Here is a 25668-nt window from a genome sequence, read left to right as displayed (position 1 = left end):
AGTGTATAGATGGCTGGGACCATCCATTTTTAAAAAATTAACATGGATCCAAATAAGCCAGAACAATGTCTTTTTAGCAAATACTGGGTATGGAAATTCCAACATTGTTCTTCCTGCCCTTAGACCCAAGGTATGGTCTCTAAAACGTAATCCCTTGTGCTACCTCAAATAGGACTTGGACATCCTTTCTCATGAAAAATCTGGCCATCACTTCCCTTAGTGTTATGCCTTGACTTACTACTTTTTTCTTACTCCTAGGAATCCATTGTCCCCAACTCACAGGGGCAGGACTGGAACAAAGCTTGAGAGTCACATCATCCCACAACCTCATTTTCCAGTGAGGAAACTGAGCTCCAGAAATGCTAAGCTATTTGTCCCAGAATCCAGCCATTCACACTACCATTGTAAAATCACATTTCAGTTAAGGAGGAGAAATTATTTTGAACCTGAGGAATTCATTTTAGGGCTTTGTTTAGGCATTGACTTTCTGTGCCGAGCTCTCCCTTGAATCCATCAGTGAACAGAGAACTAAATTTGTGGAGTGAGAAGATACTTAAATCAGGCAAAATCAAAAACACATTAAAGTCACGTTCAGCTTAAAACGTGGTTTAGTATGTTGTGTGTATCAAGTAGTGGCCATCATATCTCCTTGAAAGTTCTCTCTTCCAATGGTGTCCTTGGATGAAGTCAGAGAGATGAGGAATGAACAAAGAGCCCTCAAAAGGAATAGGGAGGGAAACTGAGGATGAAGGGGGGGTATGTTCAGTCTGTCTGGAGCAGGGCTCCCCAAACTAAGGCCCATGGGCCACATGCGGCCCCCCCTCAAGGCCATTTATCCAGCCCCCAACACACTTCCGGAAGGGGCACCTCTTTCATTGGTGGTCAGTGAGAGGAGCATTGTATGTGGTGTCACCTACAGTACTACTTCCTGTGACATAATCCTTTGTGTGGCACCTTGTTCTAAGAGTAACTGAAGGAGAACAAGGCGCTATGCAAAGCATTATGTGGCTGCACAATGGAAGACTGCAGCATGGTGAGCAGGTGATCTGGGGGAGGGGATTCCGCACTGTATACTGCTGCCCAGTATAGTGGTGGCAGTGATGGGCCTGTGCAATGTGTGACAGGCCCATCACAGCCAGAGCTGCAGCCTCCACTATCCCAGACAGTGGTATACAGATTTGTTCAGTTTTTTTTTTTAATAGTCTGGCCTTCCAACGGTCTGAGGGACAGTGAACTGGCCCCCTGTGTAAAAATTTTGGGGACCCCTGGTCTGGAGAATAGGTCAAGGGTCATTAAGCACCAAGATCAGCAATGAAAATTAGTTTGCTCCATTATTGCAGTGCCTAAATCCTGGGCTCTGCACAGCCTGCTTTTCTGGAGACATCTTTAATCGAGTGATAGAAACTCCTTAAGAGTGTTGAATTTCATATCACGTGGACATGGATTCAAATTCTGCCTGTGCTTCTTGTGTGTGGCCCTAGGCCCTATATTCCTTCATCTAGAAGATGAGGACTGAACCAGTAACCAGTAGAGAGATGCTTCCAGTTCTTTGGCCCTGCAGTGGAATGCTGGCCTCCCCCCTGCCTCTCTGTTTATCTCCTGGGTGCCCACGCTAAATGTGTACTTTGCTACCCCTAACATCTGAGGAGGGGAAGATCTTTACTGCCACCGATATCACGGAACATGTGGATCTCGGCCATTCACGGGGAGGTATTCTGGAGCTGCTGCCTGGCTAAAGCCCTGGCTAGGGAATCAAGACCTCCTTGAAATCTATTTCGGGAAGGAAAAAACGTTTTAAAGTTGTTTTGGTCTCTTTGAAAGAAATGATTAGCCATTGGAGCCCTTAAACCAGGAAGTTTAGTACTTTATTAGTAGAGCCATTTCAGCGTTCTGCGTGTATTCGCCATACACAAATAAAATGGGGCGGCAACAACTTAAAGTAGGAGGAACATGACTGTGGGGAAGTTTGAGCCCTCCTTCCCGCCCCAGAAGAACTTAATAAACGGGGGGGAGGGGGGGGGCTAAGAACAGGCTTCTGGAATAAGAGGGAGAAAAGGCGAGAAGAGAGGATGGTTATGGTCCGTCGGTACTCACCCACAAGGCGGCACCACTTAGCAGGGTTTGCATGAGTGCCGGAACAATGGGGGATGGGCGGTCGCTGGGGACACACAGGCTTCCGGAAGCTCCCGCCACACCACGGAACACCATGGGGCATGGGGGAGGGGCAACCTTAAAGCAATGAGGCAGCCCGGTTCTTGGGCACTAGACGTTGTCCATGGCTGGACCTCGTCCCTCCCCAGAAGCTCTTCCAATATCATTGCAACACTTGTCAGAGCTCAGCTTTGGCGGATATAACTTTATCAAACCAAGAGTGGCCGCCTTTCCAGGATGAGGCATCCGGTAATAGATGGTGGCCACGGAAGGGAAAGGGGGAGGGACAGAGACGCTGAGCTGAGGGGCTCAAAGGAAACTGTCAGTCAGCAGGCAGTGCCAAAACATGTTTAGAGCTCACGGGGAAAGACTACACAGCTGCACGATGGCTGTGAAGGGAAGCAATGTGCTGGAGGAAACGAGGCCGACTAAGGCCAGAGCACAGGGGCTTCCAGGAACAGTAAATAAGGCAGTGCCTGACCTCAAAGAGCTTAGATTCTAAAAAGAGAACAGCACCATGTAAAGGGAGGTGAGATGGGAGGAGAGCCAGAGCTGGGGGAACAACGTGGTAAAGAAATGGAAGGAACGGTTATGGATGGGTGTTTTCCATGAAATTAAGGCCAAGGACTTTAATAAAGAAAGAAATTTGAAAAAAAAAAGAAATAAAGAAAATGACCTCAAACCCAAGCCAGCCACCCCCATCCACCCTTGCTTCCCTGACACTTTATACGCACGGTGCCCGGGCCCAGCACTCCCGGGACACTGTGAGGCACAGAAAGAAAGGGCTTTGGAAATGTAAGCAGAATTGCGACAACCCGAGGAAACTCCAGGCAGGCATTGGAACAGAAAGTACAAAGAAGGCGCAGCTCGCGATGGGCCTCCGTTGCCACCTCCGCCCTCCCTGCCTCCCCACCAATAGCCCCAGAGTTGCTCTATTAATTGCAGCACTTAAGGATGTGAACGCCTACCTGCTTATCCACTGGCAGCAGGCAGGGGAGCTGCCCAGGGTCCAGCTTACTCGTGGGACTGGAGTGACTCAGCCCCACAGACAGCCATCAAGGTAATCCGTCGAAACAACATCATTCCACCTCTTGCAAAAAGGGTATCAGACCACACAGTTCCAGAAAATATGGGCATCCCTGCTAACCTTTTCACTGCCTAAAAAGTAGGTTCCTAGAGCCCAGGAGGGGTAAAGGGGAAAGAGAGAAATAAGCCTCCTTGATTCTTCCTATTATTTTGATGTCTCATTTTGGGTCTGTCTGTCTGTCTGCCTCTGTGTCTCTCTCCCTGACCTGCCTCTACCTCTTCGCCCCAGAACAACTTGCCTAGTTTCAAAAACTAACTGCCTCTCACACTTACAGGAGTGACAATCTGGGTAACCTGCCTGAGTTCCAGTTTCCTTATCCACAAGCTAGAGATGAGATAAAGCTGGGACTGATTCCGTTCTGCAAAGCAGGGGCTACCAGGCTGGTCAGAGCTATTGAGTTGGAGAGACAGGGAAGAAAGAGGAGGGGAATAATACTCTGAATGCCCTAAAACATTTTGTGTGTAGGAAGATGAGCATCGTGGCCATTTCCATTGGGCTGTCAGGACTCTTGGCTAACCTGCTGGGATTTCAGAATAATAACGGAGCATCCAGCACCACGCTGGTATCTTTGCCAAGAAAACCCCAAATAGAGTAACAAGTCAAACATGACTAAAAAAACTGAACGACATCAACTACAATAATGAACAAGCTCAATATAAGCAAAGAGCAATGTTGCAGTCACTAAAAAAAGTTGGTCTAATCTTAAGGTGCAATAACAAAAATAAAGAGGGAGCCTTGTATAATCTGAGCTAGTCACACCCTTGTGTAGTATGGTTCAGGGTGTCACATTTTAATGGACCGATGGAACTGTGTCCAGAGGAGGATGGGGAGAAATCTAGAAACCATTTCCCAGAATGAAAATTTGAAGGAACTGATGTTCAACTAGGGAAGAAAAACAAGGGGTAAGACACGCTTATTGTCAAGTATTTGAAAGGCTATTGGATAACAGGATATTCTGTGAGGTCCCACACTGCTGACTACAGTGTTCAATCAAGTGTGGAAGGAAGGAAGGAAGGAAGGAAGGAAGGAAGGAAGGAAGGAAGGAAGGAAGGAAGGAAGGAAGGAAGGAAGGAAGGAAGGAAGGAAGGAAGGAAGGAAGGAAGGAAGGAAGGAAGGAAGGAAGGAAGGAAGGAAGGAAGGAAGGAAGGAGGAAGGAAGGAAGGAAGGAAGAGAAAGAGAAAGAGAAAGAGAAAGAAAAAAAAGGAAGGGATGGACAGAAAGAGGGAGGGATGATAAAAAGTGATGGCTCCGGAATGAGACTCATTGTTCTAAGTTCATATCTGGCCTCACACACTTACTAGCTGTGTGACCCTGAGCAAGTCACTTAAACCTCATTTCCTAGCCCTTACCACTCTTCTGCCTTGCAACCAATACACAGTATTAATTCTAAGATGGAAGAAGGTACAGGTTTTAAAAAAAAAAAAGTTTTTATAGACATTCAGGAGGAGGTTGTTCTAGATGTTCTGAGATTCCTTCCTGTCTAGTACAGGGATTCTTAACTTTAACCAGAGTTCCTGAAGTGGGGTTCTGAACTCAGATTTTTCATATTCTGATGACTCTATTTCAATATGGCTCATTTCTTTGTAATTCTACATAGCTTATTTTATGCATTTCCTCTGAGAATAAATTCTGAGTAAGCATCCATAGGCCTCTGATTTCATAACCGAAAAGATGTTTTAAAACCCAACCTTTGTAACTTCCTCTCAAGCAGGGGGCAACAGCAATCAGACTAGGCCAATGGTGGTGAGTCTTTTAGAGACTGTGTGCCCAAGCTGTAACCCTCACACTACATGTGAGCCACCTCCTTACTCCAGACAGGGAAGGGAGGAAGCACTCCCATTGGGCCCCTGGGCAGAGGAGCAGGAGATGGGAGACATTCCTCAGGCACCGGGGAGAGGGGAAGGGAGCATCCCATTCTGGCACACATGCCATAGGTTCACTAACACAGCTCCAGGACAAACACCATCACTTCTAAACTCTCTGAGATGTAGATATGGGCTGAAATATACCCACATCACAAAGAAGGCAATTCCAGTTAAGATCAGTAACTTGGCTCAGCGCCCTCAGTGAAGCAGCCATATTACACCTCAGCTGTCCTGGCTCAGGACTGACCACATGAAGTCAGGCTGCCCTTCCTAGTTCCACAGGGCCCTGTGTGCTTAGTGTAAAATGCTGCCTGGCTTCTGCTCCTCACCACTGGAAAGTATTTCAAAGAAAAGAAGTTACACTGAATTTCTCTGTTAGTCAATTCTTTTTGATAGGTTCCTTTCCTCTCCTGTGAGCGGCCCGCACCTCAAACCCTTCCCAGTACGTATGGAGCGGCTCCAAATCTGATAAATCATTGCTCCAGTAGAACAGCCCGGCCCTTCAGGAAAGGCTGCTCTGGCCGCTTTTCAGACAGAACTGAAACTGGTCTAATAGATAAACTTACCTGCATCCGAGGCTTAGAATGTACTACAGGCTGGAAAGATCCAGAAGCCCCAGCGTGTGCGTGCAGCCACTCCACAAAGGGGGAAGGCGTTTTGGACCTGGGGCTGCTAGCAGGCGGGAGACTCCAGAGTATAGCTCAGGCCTTGGAAGCCGGCCATTTGGACTCTGGGAGCCAGACCAAAGCAGCCACTGCTGCGAGCATCTGGAGATCATTTGTGCCTGCTGGATAAGGCCGAGCTGAACAGAGCAGGGAAGACAACGTTTCAAATCTTCCTTCCCAAGACGAGGCTTTTGGACATGAACGGGAGGCTCCGGGGACAGGATGGGGGGCTTCCTGAGCAGTCAGGGACATGGCGGGGAGCCCCAAGGCAGAAGGGAAGGAAGGTGTCCCTCACTACCATGCTGTGGTTCTATACAGGGATCGCCTGGACAAGGGCCGCCATGAGCTACCAGACCGCGGCAGCCAACTGCCCACACTAAGGCTCAGAACACGGCCTGCCCTGGGCGTGAGGTGAGTTTTGAGGAAGGCCAGGAGCAGAGTACAAGATGGAGATGAGGGCAAGTGGCAGAAGAGTATGAACCCAGCAACGTGGGCAGAAACAAACCTGGAAAGTTGGCCTGGGACTCATTCGGGAGACACCTAGAAAAGTGCCGATGGCAAGGCCACAGAGCCCTGCTCGCACTCCCTTATTCATGGGGGGCCCAAATAGGTATGGGTGGGAAAACGGGGGCTGCGGGGGGCTCAGGAAGGTTGTTAAATGGTGCCGGGGAAGGCTGCCGGTAGCGTGCCAGCTGTTCCCGTAGAATTCTGTCCCACCCACTCCCTGGGGAGCAAAAGCAGGGCTCCATGTTTACAATTTCTATGCATGAGCCTGCGCCAATCCTGGAGAAAAAAAATAACTTTCAGTCAATAGGGCTTGGGGTCCATAAAACATTAGAAGGATAATGAATTCCAAGTTCTCTCCCCACATCATGACAGGCAGATCCAAGAGTAAATTAAATTTTATTTCATTTACAGAGATTTGGGGATGGGGGTGGAGGAGGACAAGTCCATGTACAAATGAGATCCATGAGATACAGTGAAGCTTGCCATAAACCTATGTGTGCCCTGTGACGGGGAAGTGGTTAAGCAAGGCCTCTTCCGCCAGAGGAAGGTGCCTGGCCTTGGGGCAGGTCTGCTCCCCACTGGGTCACAGCTCTGGTGCAGTGGCCTGCTGGTGGCTCTCCCCTCTTTGGCAAAAACAAGGAAGTGCCCGGGTGGTTGTGGAACCCTGGCTCAGAAGGCTGACGGCATCTCAGGTGCTCGGCAAGAAAGTGGTTCTTCTGCACCTCATCACGGGGGGGGGGGGGGGGGGGGGTGGACAGCATGTGCAAAAGCTGCTCCTCCCCATATCGCCAGAAGGCTTCGTGGACAAATAGGCCCATTCAGACCATCATGCAATCGCTCTTCTCCCATCCGGAAAATGCCATTGTCCCACTCTCCCCTTCCCCCCCCCATCCCACCCACGGACCCCGGACCCTGACCCACGACCACGTCCCAAGCAGGGGTCCGAATTCTTGTCTGACAGGCCCCCCGTGTTGCCGATCACAGGAGCATCTTCCTCCCACCCCCACGTGAGGAAAAGCAACCGGAAGGAGAGTCCATGGATGCCATGGACGACGGCGAGTGAATGTGCACAGCCCGGGAGCTAAAGCAACTTGACGTAGTTTTGTGGAATCAGTCCTCTCTTGCCGTTCAGAGTGCCTTCTAGCCAGCCAGGCTCCCTTGAAGTCTGAACTGCAAAGGAAGAAGAGAAAAAAACAAAACAAAATCTTTTACCAGGGAGCCTGAGACACTCATCCTCCTGCATATCCCATGGTGGAGGATCATGGGAGCAAAGCCTCCAAGAGAGAAGACACTTACTGGTCCTTTCTTTAATAAGCGTTTATTAAGTTCCTCCATATGGGTTAGGCCCTGGTCTAAGGGCTAGGAACGCCAAGAAAAAAAATCTAGTCCAAATGCCGTTATTTATTGTATAGCCACCGAGTCTGAGGCCCAGAAATACTGAGGAATGCGCTCAGGGTCACACACGCGGGAAGTAGCGAAATCGGATTCAAACACGGCGCTGAATAAATGCTACTTGACCTAAATGTGCTAACCTCAAATTGTGCTCTATTTTGCCATGGTTGTGGTGTTCTAAAAAAGACTTCCAGAAAATTCCATCAAATGGGAATTAGGGTCTGGCCTTTATCCTCTGAAGTTCCTTAGAGCCCAAGGTCTAGGGACAACAACAAGGGCACTTAGTAAGCTGGGCAGAAGATAGATTGGAAACCCCCCTTACCCCAGTATTTAGAAGTCAGTAGACATTGATTAGGGCAATGAGGTGGTCCAATGGGAAAGAACCCTGGGTCTGAAGTCAGAATGACGCCTCTTCCTGAGTGAAAATCTGACCTCAGACACTTACTAGCTGTGTGACCCTAGACAAGTCACTTAACCCTGGTTGCCTCAGTTTCTTCACTTGTAAAATGAACTTGCGAAGGTCAAGAAAACCCCAAACAAGGTCATTAAGAGTCAGATACAACTGCACAACAAAGTCACTGCCCAAGACTGAGGGCTCTGAAGGGTACAGAGTTGAGTAGGCGTACAAAACAAGGGGAAGACAATGGTCCTGAGAGGCCTGTGGGAAACAGGAGAAGCATGAATGCCATCCTGAATCTTGAATGTGGGCAAGACAACAAAGTCTGCAAACTATAGGTGAATGAACATGACCTTGATTCCTAGGGAAATTCCAGATTCCATCAAGAAAGAGAAAAAGAAATGGCATTAGAGAATGGTGAGCCAACATGGCTTTGAGAAGAAGAAGAAGAAGGAGAAGAAGAGATCTTGCCAGCATGGCCTTGTTCACTCTGGACAGGGTCACGCAGTTGGGAGATCAGAGATGCTGTGCCTGTCATTTAGAAAGGTTTTCTTTTCTTTTTTTTTCAGTTAAAAACATTTCTTTTCTGACCTTCCCCACAAACTGGGAAACAAAAGAAAAGCAGCAAAAATATTACAACAAATGTGCAGAGTCAAGCAAAACAAATTCCAATGTTGATTTTGTTCCAAAACGTTTGTCTTTCTCTGCCATCTGGAGTCCATCACCTACCTCTCTGTTAAGACAGATAGCCAGCTTCCTCAGTGGTCCTTTGGAAACATGGCTGCTCATTGCAGAATCAGCTTCTTGAGAAAGATGCTTATTTTTGTAACAGCGTTGCTAGAGCCTGATAAGCCCTTGATAAGGTCTCCACGACAACTTCTTTAGAAAAGATGGAGAAATGTGGAATGGATGATAATCCAGTTGGATGAATTGGGAACTGATCATCAGACTGGTGACAATCATTCATGGTCCAACAAGAGGTTTCCACTGGAGGACCTCCAAGATCTCTGCTTAGTCCTATGCTGCCTAACATCGTTATCAGTATCCTGGATCAAGGCACCCATGGCACACTCCCCGACTTTGCAGATAACAGGAAGGAGGGGGAGACAACTAACGCATGGGACAGAGAACGTCAGAATGCCCAGATGTGGGGGGCTAGAGTACTGGGCTCACTCTAATAATATCAAATTCAAAAGGTATCAATATAAGAGGTTTATTTCACAAAAATCACCTTTGCATGCATCACAGAGTGATGATGTCTTGACCTGTGAGTGAATCGGATTTAAGCGAGCCAGAACTGTTCAAAGTCACCAGCCTCACTCTCTCTTCCAGAGTCATTCAAGTCCGGATATGTGATGGGTAGAACATCATAATGTGACTGAAAAAGATCTGGGGACTTAAGTATGAGTCAGTCAGCAGCCAAATAAGGCACATGTAAATTGGGGCTACATTAAGAGCTCAGGACAGTCGGGTGACTGGAGCGATAGAGAACCAAACCTGGAGAGAGGAGTTCCTGAGTTCAAATCTGACCCCAGACATTTCTTATGTTCATGATGCTAGGCAAGTCACTGAACCCCAACTGCCTAGCCTTTACCGTTCTTCTGCCTTGGAACAATACTTAGAATAATTTATGAGACAGAAGGTCAAAGGCTCAAAAATAAAGGGGGGAGCACAGCTCTGAGGACTAGGCAAAAGATGGCGCCACTGTATTCTGCCCACATCCAATTTCATCACAAGTATGGTGTTCCTATTTTGAGGCATCACAGTTTGGGGCACCCCAATTTAAGAAAGACATGGACATGACTGAGGATGATGCAGAAAAACGTTAAAGGGATGGGGAAAGACCTTGAGTCCATATGCTAGGAGGATCAAGAGACTTAAGATGTTTAGCTTCAAGAAATGAAGACTCTGGCCAAGGGGATCTGATGATAAGTCTTCAAGTTGCCCCTGGGCAGCCAGGAATAGAGGGATGGATTTGAGGTATTCTGTTTGGCCCTGGAATTCAGATCCATAAGCAACAAGTGGCAGTTGGGAAAAGACAAGACAAAGCTTAAGACAAGAAGCAATTTCCTAACACCCTAGGCTCAGATGGCAGGATATCAAGGACCTTCATCATCTGGAGTGCCCTCAGGTACTGTGGTGCCCAGAACTGGACCACAATCCCTCAGACGCTGTTCCACCAGGACATAGGGCAGTGGAACTAGCCCCTCCTTAATTCTAGATACTCAGTCTCACTTAATGCATCCTTAGATTGCAAGAATTTTTTGCTGCCAGGAGATAACCCAGAGCCGAATTTAGTCATGGGGTGTAGGGAAAAGCACTGAATTTCCCTAGGCCTCAATTTCCTCATCTAGAAAATGAGGGAGTCGAACCAGATGACCTCTAAAGCCCCTTTCCAGCTCTAATTCATAGAGCACTTTTGAATTTTATTAGCCTCACAGCTTACCAAAACATTCCAGATCTTTTTTTCTCCCCAGACTGAATGTTAGTTATATCTGACCAAACATCTCCCATCTTGGACTTGTAAATTTAATTTTTTGGAACCTAAGTGGAATATTGTGCATTTCTTCCCATTTAAATTCAACTTATTAAAACTCAGCCCTAGCCCTTTTTTCAAGATTGATTTGCATCCAGCAGACCAGAGACGCCAGGTCAGCAGTTTGAACCGAGGAACACTTCTCTGTAAACACAAAATGTGCCTTTTCCCTCTGACAAAAATAACTTCCTTGGTTGCTGTCATTTCCTTAACCTTTCCCCAAACTTTCCTCTTAGGACCTCATTTTCTACCAATTTCTAACTCATAAGTCCATAAGAAAACCAAATTGAGTGTCCAAAGGCTCAGATTCAAACCCCAGCTCTGCTTCTTCACTTGTAAGACCTGGAGCAAGTCACAGCCCTGGGCCTCAGTTTTCTCAATTGGAAATTAGGGGGTTTGGATTAGAATCTAGTCCGTCAGTGATCTCGAACGACATACTGTGTGACCCTTGGTAAACATTTGACCTCTCAATGCCTCCAAAGCAAATTTCTAAGATTTTCAGTTGCTGCAGAGCAACTGCCAATTTGCATGGGCAAAAGAAAGGCAATGAGCATTAATTAAGTGCCTACTGTAAAGCTGATTTTCTTCAAATGAAATGTAATTTCATTTGATCTTCACAGCAACCCTGGGTGATACGGGGTATTATGATCCCCATTTTTATCTCTTCATGACCCCATTTGAGGTTTTCCAGGCAGAGATACTGGAGGGGTTTGCAATTTCCTTCCCCAGCTCATTTTACAGGTGAGGAAACTGAGGCAGAGTTAAGTGACTTGCCCAGGATCACACATCTAAGTGTCTGAGGCTGGATTTGAATTTGGGTCCTCCTGACTCCAGGCTCAGTGCTCTATCCACTGAGTTACCTACCTGCTGAATCCACATTTTACAGTTGAGGAAACTTGGGCAAATGGAGGTTAAATGACTTGCCTGGGATCACAAAAAGAGTAAATGTCTGAGCTAGATTTGATGCCAAGTCTTCCAGGCCCAGCACTCTGTCCACTAGATAGCTTTCTCTGACTCCTAAAAGTACTTCCTTAATCAAGAGTTCAACCAGCCTCTGAGAACACTTTCTGTCTATACACAAATGAGCTATCACCTACTCCACAGACAATCAAAATACAAATAAAAAATGATTAGGCAGTGTAGTGGGTAAAGCATTAGACTTGGGAGTTAGGAAGAACTGAGTTCAAATCCTAACCCAGATACTCACTAGCTATATGACGATGGGCACATCAGTTCAATCGTTCTGTGCCTCAGTTTCCCCATCTGTCAAATAAGGGGGGTGGAACTCAACTGCCTCTCAGATGACTTTCTGCTTTAAACCTCTGATCTCTGACCTCTATTTTAATTCATCACTCAACAAACAGTGGACTGACAGAGGCATGTGTGATCAACAGGTCTTAACCACAGCCATCTAAGTGGTGCTGCCACTGGCATCTAAATAATCCCCACATAACACTGGCTGCTCCCAACAGCTGTGGCATGTATGCATATTTATTTTCTTTCTCTCTCTCTCTCTCCCTCTCTCTCTCTCTTCCCATCTCCATCTCTCTCTTTCTCTCTCTGTGTCCCTTTCCCTCTCTCTCTCTCTGTCTTTCTCTCCATCTCTCTCCCTTCCCCTCTCCCCCTTCTCCCTCTCTCCCCTTCTCTCTCTCTCTCTCTCTCTCTCTCTCTCTCTCTCTCTCTCTCTCTCTCTCTCTCTCTTTCTCTCTCCCTCTCTCTCTCTCTCTCCCCCCCATCTCTCTCCATCTCTCTCTGTGTCCCTTTCCCTCTCTCTCTCTCTCCATCTCTCTCCCTCCCTCTCTCTCTGTCTCTCCCTCCTTCCCCCCCCCCCTCTCTCTCTCTCTCTCTCTCTCTCTCTCTCTCTCTCTCTCTCTCTCTCTCTCTCTCTCTCTCTCTCTCCCCCCCATCTCTCTCCATATCTCTCTTTCTCTCTCTGTGTCCCTTTCCCTCTCTCTCTCCATCTCTCTCCCTCCCTCTCTCTCTCTCTCTCTCTGTCTCTCTCTCTCCTCTCTCTCTCCCCTCCCACTCTTCTCCCCCTCCCTCTCTCCCTGTCTTTGTGTGTGTGTCTGTCTGTCTCTCCCTCTCTCCCTCCCTCCCTTTGTCTCTGTCTCTCTCCTCAGACCAAGCTGTCTGCTGTCTGTTTCCACAAGGAATGACTCCCACCCAAAGTGCCACTCCCACCTAGCATCCCTGTTGCCACAGCAACCACTGTCTCTCACATGAGTGCTGGGAACTTTTTTGAGCTCGCCCTCTGGACCCGAAGAGAGCCCTTGTGAACAGGCCTGCGCAGGCCTATCAGCTCAGATGCCCCAGAGCGATGTGCGCTCTCCATGCGGCGGGCCATCCCCTATTGCTGGAGTTGGTTTCTTTGGCCCAATGTGTGAAACATCATTTAGGATGGTGGGACATCGCCTTCAAGCCAGATTTCTTTACACGTGGTACTATTTGTGGATAAATCAGTGTAAGGAAACTGAAGCATTAAAGGGACGATGGGATCCTGAGGCCCAGCGTGGTTCAGTGGGCCGGACCGAGTGTTGCCTTACAAAGCCTGTGTCGGCGACCAGCCCAGAGGCACTCCACATTTGCGAGCCTCGGGCTACACTGGAAGACTACCCAAGAGGACAGCGCAGCGAGGTGGATCAGGGAATAGAGAGCCAGGCCCTGGGCTGGGAGTTCACATCTAGTCTCAGAACATGGACGAGTCATTTCACCCCAATTTCGGCCTTCGTGGCTCTTCCGCTTTCAAACCGATAGTGAGTAACACTCCTGGGACGGGAGGTAAAGGCTTATTCTTCTTCTATTTAAAAGCTACCGGGCTCTGTCAAAGGAATCCTGGACCCTTGGAGCTCCCACAGAGGAGTGCCCAATACCCGCAGACACCGAGGTTCTTGACATCGTGCCAGCACAGCTACAGAAGGAAGCACCCAAACCTATGGAGAACATTTCCTCTCATCTGAGATCCCAGATGGAGACGGTCAGCCCCAAGGCCAGGGCGCATCAGAGCAGAGTGATGGTTTTGGCGGCGGCGCTGACGTCGGTGCATGAGGTGGGGGTGGGGTTCTCCAACAGAGGGGGAGCTTGCAGCTCCTCCAAGGGCTCAACGACGGGCCTGGCAACTAACTCTAAACGGGTCAAAGACAGACGGGCTAAGGCCAGGGAGCAGAGCACACGACTTGCCACTGCAGGCGATCCACCTCCTTTCTGGCCACGTTCCCTGGAAAGCTGACCCAAGGGACCGAGAGTGGCTGCCCAGGCTCCTAGAGAGGCCCCCTACAAATGAAATCATCGATATCTGAACTCCTGAGGCAGGTTTCCAGGGAGGAATCCAGGCAAGAGGACCAGCAGGTTCCTGCTGCCTCCAATTCAATGAAAACGCTTTAGGCGTCTGGTCTGAATCCCAAAAAAAGGACCAAACAGATGGAAAAGTGAAGCCTATGAAGCGCGGCCCCAGGGCAGAGCACCGCAGACGGCCGATGAACCGGGCTCACGAGGGCGTGGGAAGAAGTCAGGAAGATGATGTCTGGAAAAGGGCGGCGCTCTCAGGAACCCAAGAGGATCCCCGGAGCAGCAGCGGGGAAGCTCAAGAGAGGCGCACTGGGTCTGGGGTGGAAGGGGGGCTTCCAGAGGTTCCTGGGGTCGTCCTGGGGGCTGTGATCCTAACGGTTATCCCGACTTTTGTGATTACATTTAATAATCAATGACACCGATGTATGATAACATAACACATTTAGCGCGTTATTACCACATAGAACTATGGTATAAGATGACAAATTATCATCATTCGTAAGAATTTGTCATCTTATCATTAAAGAAGGCAGGCCCGGCCTGTTACGCAGAAGGGAGGGAGTTGCCCCACTGAGAAGAGCATGGCCCCGTGGATAGCGTGTAGAGGAGCGGAGGCTGGCCCGAACCCCTACACGAAGCGCTGCGGGGGTCGGCGTGGCGCCCTCCAGGGTCAGGAGGCGCATTCGCTGTGACTAGACGCAGCATCGCAGATGAGGACAGGAAGGGCCTCCGCGTTGGCCGAGTCAAAGCCTCTTCTTTTTCAGACTCTCTGGGGTCATGGGCTTTGTGTCCCGGGAGGTCTGTGGCCTCCACTGGCAAAGGGAATTCTCACACCAGGAGCAGCCACACCGCTAGCAACATCCTGACGTAAGACTAGGAAGAGAGAGAGATGAGGCGAGCACACCAGAGGGAATCCTCATTCCTTTTCTTGACATCGTGGCAGCCAAACTACGGAGACTGAGACCCCGAGAGCTTTAGCCCCCAACAGGGAGTTACAAAGACTCAGGGCAGACAGGATTCTAGCTCCGGACCTACTCTGAGGAGCACACTTCCCAAGACGTCAAGGTATGAGTCACCAGTAAGCAGCAGAGGCAGGCTGGAGCCCAGGCGCCATGATCCCAAGCCCAGCGTGTGTACCACTGCACCATACTGCCTGCCGTACTGGCTTCCACGGTGGCCCCCCCAGCAGGTCCTGGGCAGGTCCTTCTCTCCCCTAGAGCCTCGGTACAACGCCTGGGCCGGTCTCCGTGACCTCTACAATCCCGGGCCACAGTTCCCTACCTGGTGGAGCCCGCAAGAATGGGGCCCCCCAGGCCAATGGGGATAGGACTGGGAATGTAGATAAACGATCATGCTAGTGCAAATGTCAAAACCCAATGGAATTGTGCATCAGCTATATGGGGGTTGGAGGGGAGGGAAAGAACATGAATCTTTAACCATGGAAATTTTTTCTAACATTAACTAATTAAATAAAATTTTCCCAAAAAAAACAATGGAGCCCCCCAGGAGCGGCTCCCATCCACTTACCATCCTCAAAAACCGCTCCTATTTCAAAAGAGAGCTCGGAGCTGTGCTCAGCCTCGCAGGGATAGACGGCCCGGGCCTTCCGACTCACAAAGCTGGAAAGGAAGCATGAGAGATGCAGACGGTCCGAGGAGGGGCCCGGGGAGCAGGGCTCTCCCCCTCCTGCCCAGGCGTCTCCGCTCCCCGAGATCCCTCTCAGACAGAAAGGACGAGAAGGGAGCGAACATCAGGAGAAGCCACGCTGTCTGATTCTCGAGGCAATGACAGGTTTCCAATGCCAACCCTCACCTCGGGGAGCTCTTGCTGAGCCTCTTCCCTCCCTCTCTTCTCGCCTCGCTGGCTGCCAGCGGGCTGCCCTCCCCCTCTCATCCCACACTGTAGAAACCACGGGGGAGAGCTCCTTCTGAAGCGTTTCGGCTTGTCTGTTAGGGAAAGGGCCCTGTCTGGAGAGAGGAGGGGGCTGCACGAGGCGGGGAGGCACAGGAGATGCTGGGACGCGCTCCGGGCTCCCAGGGAGCCCTCTCTAATGCGGAGATGCTGGAGATGGAAATGACTCCCCAAAGCCTGGATGAAGGGCCTCCCACAGCGCTGGGGGTCTGCCTCGGAGGAGATGGGCCTTCCAGCGTCTGACAGAGCATCCTGGGAGGGCTCCGGGGAAAGGGCCTCCTGAGCAAGGGCTCGAGGCTGGGCCCTGAGCTAGAGGGGAGGCTCCCGGCTCCCAGGGGCCAGAAGCAGAGGCTGGGGGGGGGGGGGGGGAGAGGGCTGCTCCCAAGGGTCCTGCGCTCCTACTCTTGTCCCTCCACAGGGCTCAAGTTTACCTTCTTAGAAAATGAGAGAGCAGCCTGCTTATATTGGAAAAAGAGAGCTCTGCCTCTAAGTTGGGGCAGCTGAGGGACTCGGGTCCCTGTGAGCCGCAGCAAGGTGGCACCATGGATGGAGTGCTGGGCCTGGAGCCTGGAGCCCTGGAGCCGTGCGCCCGTCACTTAACATCCCTCTTGCCGTGGCTTTCCTGAACTATAAAAAAGGGATCACACCCCCTTCTAAGGGTTGTTGTGGGACGCCAATAAAGCACTCAGTACGGTGCCTGGCACACAGTAGGTGCTCCATAAATGGTTTGGTATTTTTCCCCCTCTCAGGCTCCCTCCATCCCCCATCTATGGGTCTCAAGCTTACCAGCCAACGGGGCAAGAAGGTTAAGTTAAAAAAATTCCTCTTAGAGAGTGAGAGATAGCAAACAGCTCAGAAGATTCTAAAACATCTCAGAGATGCTTGGAAAGCCAGGATTCGGGAAGCACCCTGAGGATACTCCCCTCTGAGGCAGACTCACTCGAGGAAAAGGGTTCCTGGCTGGGTCCTGATCGCAAAGATACTGAAAGATGGCCCTGGGCTCCCCCTGTCTGATAGGAGGCAGCAAAGCGAGCCCCTGAATTGCCAGGAGCCAGGAAGAATAAAGCTCGAGTCTTCCAGGGTTTTGTACCTATAAAGAGTCTGAGGCCCAGCTCCAATACCTAGCGGCTATGCAACCCTAGTCAAGTCACTGAACTGTACTTCTGTTCCCTAATTGTAAAAGAGTCATCTCCATACTGCTACAGACCTCCAGAGTGGGCGGGGAGGAAAACACTTTGGGGAAAGTGCCTAACAGGTCACATTCACTCATTTCTGCCCCCCTGGGCTCTCCTAGCTAACAATATGCCCAAGCCTCGGACTGATGGACCTACCTTTCAGTGGGCTTGTCAGCGACCGCAGCAGAAGTAGAGAAGGGGAAGGACGATGCCATGGGCGACGAAGGGATGGCATCTGTGTTGGCACTTGGGGTCGTAGGAGATTGTGGGTTGAGCCACTGGACCATGGGAGGACGGGCCTGACTGGGGCTAAAAGCAAAAAGGTGAAAGAAAGGTAGGATTAACAGAATGTTAGACAGGTAACAATACAAACTCACCTGGCTGGAATGATGCCACTAAATGAGAGGTGATTAGAGTAGGACTACAGTGGTCTTCCCTGCCCCAATCATCCTCCTAAAACTCTTATTTCCCATCTTCAAGTCCTTCTCCGAGATATCACACTAAAGAACCAGATACCCTTTATGCCAGTGACATCAGTGGAAGACTAGATAAATGGGAACTTGCATGGGTTAAGCTCAAGATGACTGGGTTCCAGGAACGGTTTAAAGAAATAGAATCCCAAGAGTCTAATGGGTAGAGAAGAGATGCAGGGGGAAATTTAGATGAAATAAAAACAAAAGATATTAATTAAAACATTTTAAGTAACTCATCTGAACCTCCTCAGATAAATAATTTATAAGAATTTCAGAGGCTGCTCTGCCCACACCAGACCCCCTTATCTATCATTCTCTGAAGCCCAAGGTTTAGCCCTCTGAACTTTCAAAACCATTTCTCCTCTATTTTCTCATTTGGTCTCCTACTTCTGATGATCCAGGCATTTAGATCATTTAGAAAAATATAATGATTAGCACTTCCCTAGAAAGAGCCCACAGCAAAACCATCCCCAGGAGGAGCAAAGTCAACACCAGAAACTATCAGAGCAACTAAATACTCCATTAAATGTTCTATTTTTAAAAGACATCATTTTGATTATTCTAAGGGGACCAATCAATGCACATCAGTAATTCAATAATTAATTACCAAGTGGAAATATTTTTTTAAAACTATTGCCAACTGGTCACTCTCTTTAGAATGAACATCTACTCTGCTGACATGAAAAGACCCCAGACTTGTTCTTTTCTTCTCATATCAAACCAAGTTTGACGTGGTAACAATCAAACTCAACATCTTCCCATCAAAATCATCTTCCTCTCCCCCCAATACCTACTTGCTTATTTCAGTCAGTGAAAAAAATAACATTTTTCCAGGCTCAAAACTCATAAGTCCTTTTTGATTCCTTTCCCCATCATCCTTAAGTCCAGCCTGTTCCTAAGTTCTCTTTGCTTTCTCCCCAGTGGTTTCTCACATTGGCCACTTTCCCTATTTTCCCACTCTCATCACAACATTCACTCCATGTCTCCTAAACGAGTTTTCCTATTTCCTAGATTCTCTTATATTCAGCCTATCTCATCTGGACGGCTCTTCCTAAAACATAGCTTTTACCAGGTTATTCCTCTCCTAAAGAACCATGGCTTTATAGGTCTACCTTTCTCAATATTCAGGTTTTCAAAGTTCTCCATAATTGAGCCAATCAATTAATCAGGTAGTGATGAAGCTCTGACTATGTTCCTTGTTTCCTCATCAGTAAAATAAGGTATTGATGGTCCAATCATTCTGGAGGACAATTTGGAACTATGCCCAAAAAGCTATAAAATTATGTATATCTTTTGACTCAGCAATACTAACTAGGACTGTGTCCCCTAAAAGAGAAAATGACTTCTTGGTACAAAAACATAAGTAGCTCTTTTGAGGTGGCACAAAATTATAAATCAAGGAGATGTCTATTCATTGAGGAATAGCTGAATGAGTTGTGGTACGTGATTATAATAGGATACTATTGTGCTATAAGAAATGTCAAGAAAGATGATTTCAGAAAAACCCGGAAAAGTTTATATAAACTCATGAAAAATAAAGTGAGCAGAACCAGGTGGACACTGTACACAGTAACTGCAATATTGTCCAATGATCAACTGTGAAAGACTTGGTTACTCTGATCAAGAAGATAATCCAAGATAATTCCAAAGGACCCAAGATGAAAAATGCTCCCCACCTCCACAGAAAGAACTGAAGAACTCTTGAGGAAGACTGAAGAACAATTTTCTTAACTTTATTTTTTCTTGTTTTATTTTGTTGTCCATGTTTTCTTTTGCAACATGGCCAATTTAGAAATGTTTTGTATGACTTCACATGTAAATTTCTTGTCTTCTTAAGGAGGGGGAGACATAGAAGGAAGTAATTTGAACTAAAAAATTTTTTCAAATGATTTTTTAAAGTTTTCTCACATGTAACAGGGAAATATATATATATATATATATATATATATATATATATATATATTTAAAAGGAGGATGTTGGCCTTGAAAGCCTATAAGGTCCTTTCTAACTCTAAGTTCTATAAGTTAGGATCCTTTGGTCCTAAGTGACAAATATCTTAACTATTACATTCTATTTCCTTATCACCATCATCATCAGCCATCACCATCCTAACAACAACAGTGGCTAACAGTTAGGTTGGGATCTTTAGGTTTGCAAATTTCTTTATAAAAAGTATCTAATTTGAACCTTATCACAATCCAATAGGGTAGGTGCTATTAGCCCAATGAATATTTATTTATTTCAAAGAGGGCCAGTGACATCACAGAATGACATCTTGTCTTTTGCTTGAATTGAATTTAAGGAAGATTTTCCAGAATCATCAAAGTCCTGTGGTAGGACAAAAGTCAAGATAACTAGAAATGGCCCAGGATGCAGTGGATGATCTTGGAATCTTGGAATCCAACATGTCCAGATAAGAAACCTGAGGCTAGCTGATTAAGTGGCTTACACAAGATCACACAGCTATTAAAAGTTTAAGATAAGATTTAAATTCAGATCTTAAGAGGTAACATGATATAGGGAGTAAAGGGCACTGGGTTTGGTATTAGGAACCTGCATTTAAATCCAGATTCAGCTATTTACTAGTTGTGTGATTTGGGGTAAATCTTTTAATCTCCAAAGGCTTCCATTTCCTTATCTGTAAGATGATGGTGGGATGCCATGACCTCTAAGATCTCTTCCAACTCTAAGTCCATGAACCTTTGTCCGTATGGGCCAGCACTGTGTAAGCACTAAGCCACCGACTAGCAAAAGGAAAACTCAAGTTCAATGCCATAAATACCATTTGCTCTAGTCACAAGTTTGCTTGCTCCTTCTGACTTGCTTGCCTTCGTCCTTAGTGCTTGTGGGTCTAGTATGCATCAGGTGCTTAATGCATCCTTGTGGAATGGAACGGAACACACGAAGACCATATTTCTACGACCTGATCCTTGGGGAGTCTCTTTCTGTATCTTCTTCTATGCTACCACCTGTACATGGCACAGGGGAGGACATTTCACTTATGGAAAGAGGGGAAGAGTATGAGGGAGATGCATCCTAATGGAAGAATCTGGAAAACTGGGGGGGAGGGAGATGGATAAGTGGGATGGGTGTGAGAGAAGTCAAGGATGACAGCTAGGTGGTAAGCCAGGGGGACTGAGAGGAACAGGGGAGACAGGAAAATTCTGTTTGGGGCTACGGTGAGACACCCAGGGGACATCCAGGTCAAGTTGTTAGTGACATGAGCATGGGCTCAGGAGAAAGGTTAGGGCAGATACATTGATCTGGGAGCCTCTATGTGGAGATGGCCACTTAGATACCCGGTCCTTGATCCTGACCTCTAATCCCAAATTTTACTTTTTGAATAATAGTTATAGGGCCAGAGGTAGTGAAGCACAGTGGACAGAGGGTTGGTCTTGGAGGAAAGAAGACCTGAGGATGCCCTGCCTCTGGCATGTACTCACAGGGCAACCCTGGGCAAGAGGGGCTCCCAGCATATCTGCACTGGGGGTAAGAAATGTCTACAATGAGACTTTCTTACACAGCTGGAATCAGAGGTTCACAGGAAGAAGTTCTGTGGCCTATAAGAAGCCCTACGGAGGCACCACTGAATTCCATGCAAGGGGAGTACAGCTAAGGCAGTTCCTTTCAAAGAATAAATATGGGAACAATGAGGAAGCCTACATCAGAAGTCCAAGGAGCAGCCAAACTATAATTCAAGTCAAATTACAGGATCACAGATTTAGAACTCAACAGGATCTTCTTAAAGGTCCTTTAGTCCAAATCTCTCATTTTATGGATGATAAAATTGAGGCACAAAAGGGCTGAGTAACTGCCCCAAGGATCCTAAAATTGTAGACAGAATCTGAAGGGACTCTAAAGGTCACTAATTGAATTTTGCCTCTACATGTTACAGTTGAGGCAGCTAAGGCAGAGAGAAGGTGAGGAATGGCTTGTCTGAGATCACAGAGACTATAATAAGTGGCAGTGTCAAGATCTGAACCCAGCTCTCCCAGTTTCCAAAGACAGTATATTTTTTATATACTGCCACATGTTACAGACAAAAGAGTGGTTGCCATAAACTGTGACCGCGAAAATATGGGTTTCAAGACTTTGAATTGCCAAAATTATAAAGATAATTTTTAGTGTCTTGGTTTTATATTAAAAATAAAGTGGTCACCATGGGAAAATTCCCGAAATATGAAATACCCAAGTCAGCTAGGTTTTATGGAGATTTTAATTAATACAAATAAAAGAATTAAGGTAAAGGAGAGAGAATAAGAGAAATATAGTATGAAAGGCCTAGGTCAACATGGCCTAGACCTGAGCCTTAAGAGAGAGACTAGTCAGTCTTTTATCAACTCACCACAAGATCCTTCCAAGCAAAACTCTAGTGTTCAGAGAGACGCTCCAGTTTAGCTCAGGAAGCTGCACTCAGTTCAGAGCCCCCAGCAGCCTCCTCCTGACCTCCAATTCAGCTCCAAAGCTGAATTTAATTCCAGAGCCCTCCAGCTCCTTCCTTTTAAAGAAAATTTTCTCCTATGACACCTCCTCTAAATTTCTACATTTACCAATCATAGTAGACGTTTTCCAAAGGACTGACCATTCTTAATTCACACCTGAGTAGACTAAAACTGTCCTTTGCAAGTTGCCTGATTAAATTGATCTTTATAGGTACTTAGCACCCCTTTGTATTAGATCTAAAAATAGACCTAGCTTAAGGGTTATTGCTTCACTTTAAGTATGGGTTGGGGAGTTTTCATTGTTCAATCAGGAGTTTATAACTTTATCTTCCCCTAAAGTATGCCTAAGTATGGGTGGAGTAATGTTAGAGTTCCCACCTTCCTGACCAAAGTCCCTTCATTGTTTTAAAATGGGAAATGGTCCTAACCAAATATTCTAAGGTAGAGTCTGAGAAATTTTAAGATTCACATACAGCAACTGATGGAGACTACTAAACTAGAAAGGACTCCTTTGCTCTCTTGAAATGACTCTGAATATATTTTATATTTATTTTATCTTTTGTGCAGGGCAGAGAAGTCATACAGTAGATAGAGCACTAAGGAAGACCAGAGTTTAAATTCTGCTTCACACCAAATATGTGACCCTGTTCAAGTCACTCATTAACCCTGTTTGCCCCAGTTTTATCATCTATATAATGAGCTGGAGAAAGAAATGGTAAACCACTCCAGTATCTTTGCCAAGAAAACTCCAAATGAGGTCACAAAGAGTCAGACACGACTGAAAAACAGGAATAATAAAATCTTTTATGGGTTGTTTCTCTCCTCAAAAAGGTTGAGTGATGGTCCCAAGCTCCAGCATAAAGAAAAGTACCTGGCATGAAAAGGACATTAGCTGAACTGATATGATTCAGCAACCAATCTTCCTCATATATTCTCTTAGAGTCTTGCACCCGGGGCCCTTCAAAGGTTAAGTGATTACACAATTATCAGAGTACATATTACAACATTTAGAAGAGAGTCCGTTAGACAAATTAGAGGCTGGATCAGAGCCTTTTCATCTGAAGGGCACTTAAAGATGACCAAGTCCAACTTCATTTTAAGATGAAGAAACTGAGCCACAGAGAACCTTAATTTCTTCCCAAAAGTCATAAAAGTAGAAAGAAGGAAAACGACTTGACCCTAAATATTCCTGACTTCAAGGGTGGCACTCTAACCATTATACAACACTACCTCTCTTGCAGACTTAACTGGCTTTTACTACACAGGAACAAGTGAAAGAGAAAAAGGTATTCTAGGTCTTTTATCATCTCACTTTCTGAATATCTTATTTATCATTTCCCCATCAGCCATACACTCATGGCCAATAAAAGACATTTCATCCAAAGCAAAGACTCTCATTAATTTAAAAGTGAACTGCATCACCAGCCACTAAATCCTGAGATGGCCAGAGCTAGTGATTCCTTAGTGTTGCCTTACTAAAAGAAAAAGGATATTAAATTAGCAGAAATAGGAAGGGAAGAGCTGAGCTAAAATTTCAGGTCAAACAGTTGCCCTGATGCCTCCCAGCAATTATCCAAGAAACTTCTCAGAGAAGAGGAGGAGTTGTTCTAACACACCTCCTATCTGTTTTTCCAAGTCATAAAGAGTCCAGGGATTAAATAACAGCCATCCATCTGCCTGGAGGGAGGACAGATAAGGCATGAAAATAAAACAGGAGAAGTTATATTTATAAGGTCCTTTCAAAGTAAGGTTCTAGGGAGTTTTACCGCTATTCTCTGATTAATCCTCACATCTCTGAGAGGCAACTGTTAAAGAACTGGGGTGAAATTACACCCTTGACACTTTGTCCCTCCAGCCAAGGGCCCATGGGTAAGTCACTGCATCTTATTTAGACTCAGTTTCTTGAACTACAAAATGGAAAGAATTCATAGTAATAGTTCCCTCAAAGGGCCAGTTGTGAGGGTCTAATTTTTTCAAGTACTCATTATATGCACTTACTCTGTGCCAGGCATTGCAAATATGATTAAAATGAAACACTCCTTGCCTTTGAGAAGTGTAACAAAGATAAAAGGGGATGCAGAGTCAAACTGGTGGAATAAAGACACATAAAGCTCAAACTCCTCTGAGAATCCTCTCCTATCAACCTTAGCATAAAGTCTCAAAATGAGTACTAGAGGGGCAGATCAAACAAGGGAATGGAGTAAGGCAATTTTCCTGGAGAAAACAACTTAGAAGTTAGACAGAGAGGGTCTGGTTCACTGGGATGAGAAGGGAGCACAGATTGAAGAAGGCCATGCATCCTACAGCAAGACCACACCAAGGCACAAGCCAACAGCAAGCTCCCCCTTCCCTACTGCTCCAGGTTCTAAACCTGGGCCCAAGCCAACTCTGAGACTCTGAGACCCTGCCTAAGCCAAGAGTCAAGCATCCCATGTTGATCCCTTGAAGTTCTAAGCCCTAGCAGAAGCCTACAGGTAAGCCCCAAATCCTAGTGTGAGGCAGGCCTCAGTGTGCCTGGCTATCATAAGCCAAGAATGAGGCCCTCAGCCCCAGCTCAAGTTAGCTCACAGGGCTCTGAGCCCTGCAGGCCATCAGCAAACCTCAGTGAAGACTGAATAAGCAGTGGACAATGGCTTTCAGAGTTCTCAGCCCCACAAGCCATCAAACCACCTTAGAAGAACTGAAACTTGAAGAAAACTAGAACAAGAGCTATGGGTGGCATCAAGGAAGAACTGAAGATTAAGAAAGTGCCCTCTCTACCCTGTAAAATTTAAGAAAAAAAACTGGAAAAATAAGTAAACATAAAAAACCCTAAGAATACAAAATTATTACAGAGACAAAAAAAGAACAAAACAAACTCAGAAGGTAACACTGAGATCAAAGTAGCTACTTGCAAAACTTCAAAGAAAAATTGGTTTCAGCCTTGGTAAGAGCTCAAAAAGGACTTCAAAAATAAAATAAGAGAGCCAATGAAAAATGGAGAAGAGAAATGAAAGCAATGAAAGAAAAAATATCTTAAAAAGCAAAATTGGCCAAATGGAAAAAGAGGTACAAAAATCCAATGAAGAAAACAGTTGTCTAAAAAGTAGAATTGGCCAAATGGAAAAGGGGGTTCAAAAGCTCATGGGGAAAAATGTCTTAAAAATTAGAATTGAGCTAGTAGAAGCTACTTACTTCATGAGACAGCAAGAAACAATAAAAAAATGAAAAAATAGATGAAAATATGAAATACATTATTGGACAAATGACTGAACTAGAAAATGGATCCAGGAGAGATAGCTTAAGAATTATTAGAGTACCTGAAAGCCAAGATCAAAAGAAAAAAAAAGTCTAAATCTCATATTCCAAGAAATTATCAAAGAAAACTGCCTTGAAATTCTTGAACAAGAGGGTAGGGAAGAAATCACCTCTTAAAATCCTAAATGATCACCCCCTGAAATATTATAGCCAAATTGAAGAGTTCTAAGATCAAGAAGAAAAGACTACAAACAACAAGAAAAAAATTCAAATATCATGGAACCACACAGTCAGGATTAGATGGGATTTAGCAGTGTCCATATTAAAGGACTGGAAGGCTTGGAATATGATATTCCAGAAGGCAAAGGAACTAGGTTTACAATCAACAATCATCTACCAAGAAAAACTGAGTATATTCTTTCAGGGGAAAATGGTAATTTAATAAAATATAATATTTCTAAGCATTCCTGATTAAAAGACCAGACCTAAATAGAAAATCTAATGTCCAAATACAAGACTCAAAAGAAACACAAAAAAGTAAGAA

The 25668-nt window shown here is 46.2% G+C and overlaps 1 protein-coding gene and 1 long non-coding RNA gene across 5 annotated transcripts in view; both read right to left on the bottom strand.

Annotated features, from left to right (window-relative positions):
* The window catches only part of LOC130455072 (uncharacterized), a 75159-nt gene extending 72120 nt beyond the window's left edge, over positions 1-3039 (bottom strand). Inside the window, exon 1 of one of the 4 annotated variants that reach the window (XR_008912907.1) lies at positions 2095-3039. This is a non-coding gene — a long non-coding RNA (uncharacterized LOC130455072). The remainder of the gene's footprint in view (positions 1-2094) is intronic. The other 3 variants (XR_008912905.1, XR_008912908.1, XR_008912906.1) reach the window with 3 other exon arrangements.
* Positions 3040-6652: 3613 nt separating this feature from the next.
* The window catches only part of ARHGAP10 (Rho GTPase activating protein 10), a 385966-nt gene continuing 366950 nt past the window's right edge, over positions 6653-25668 (bottom strand). The window contains exons 21-23 of the mRNA XM_007496250.3: positions 17128-17280; positions 15413-15504; positions 6653-7445 (exon numbers count right to left, since the gene is read on the bottom strand). Coding sequence (XP_007496312.2) covers positions 7357-7445; positions 15413-15504; positions 17128-17280 — 334 coding nt within the window. The 3' untranslated portion in view covers positions 6653-7356. The remainder of the gene's footprint in view (positions 7446-15412; positions 15505-17127; positions 17281-25668) is intronic.

This window comes from Monodelphis domestica, chromosome 6, assembly GCF_027887165.1.
Source record: "Monodelphis domestica isolate mMonDom1 chromosome 6, mMonDom1.pri, whole genome shotgun sequence".
Taxonomy (NCBI): Eukaryota; Metazoa; Chordata; class Mammalia; order Didelphimorphia; family Didelphidae; genus Monodelphis; species Monodelphis domestica.
The sequence above is the reverse complement of the archived record's forward strand: the minus strand, read 5'-3'. Positions and strand labels throughout refer to the sequence as shown.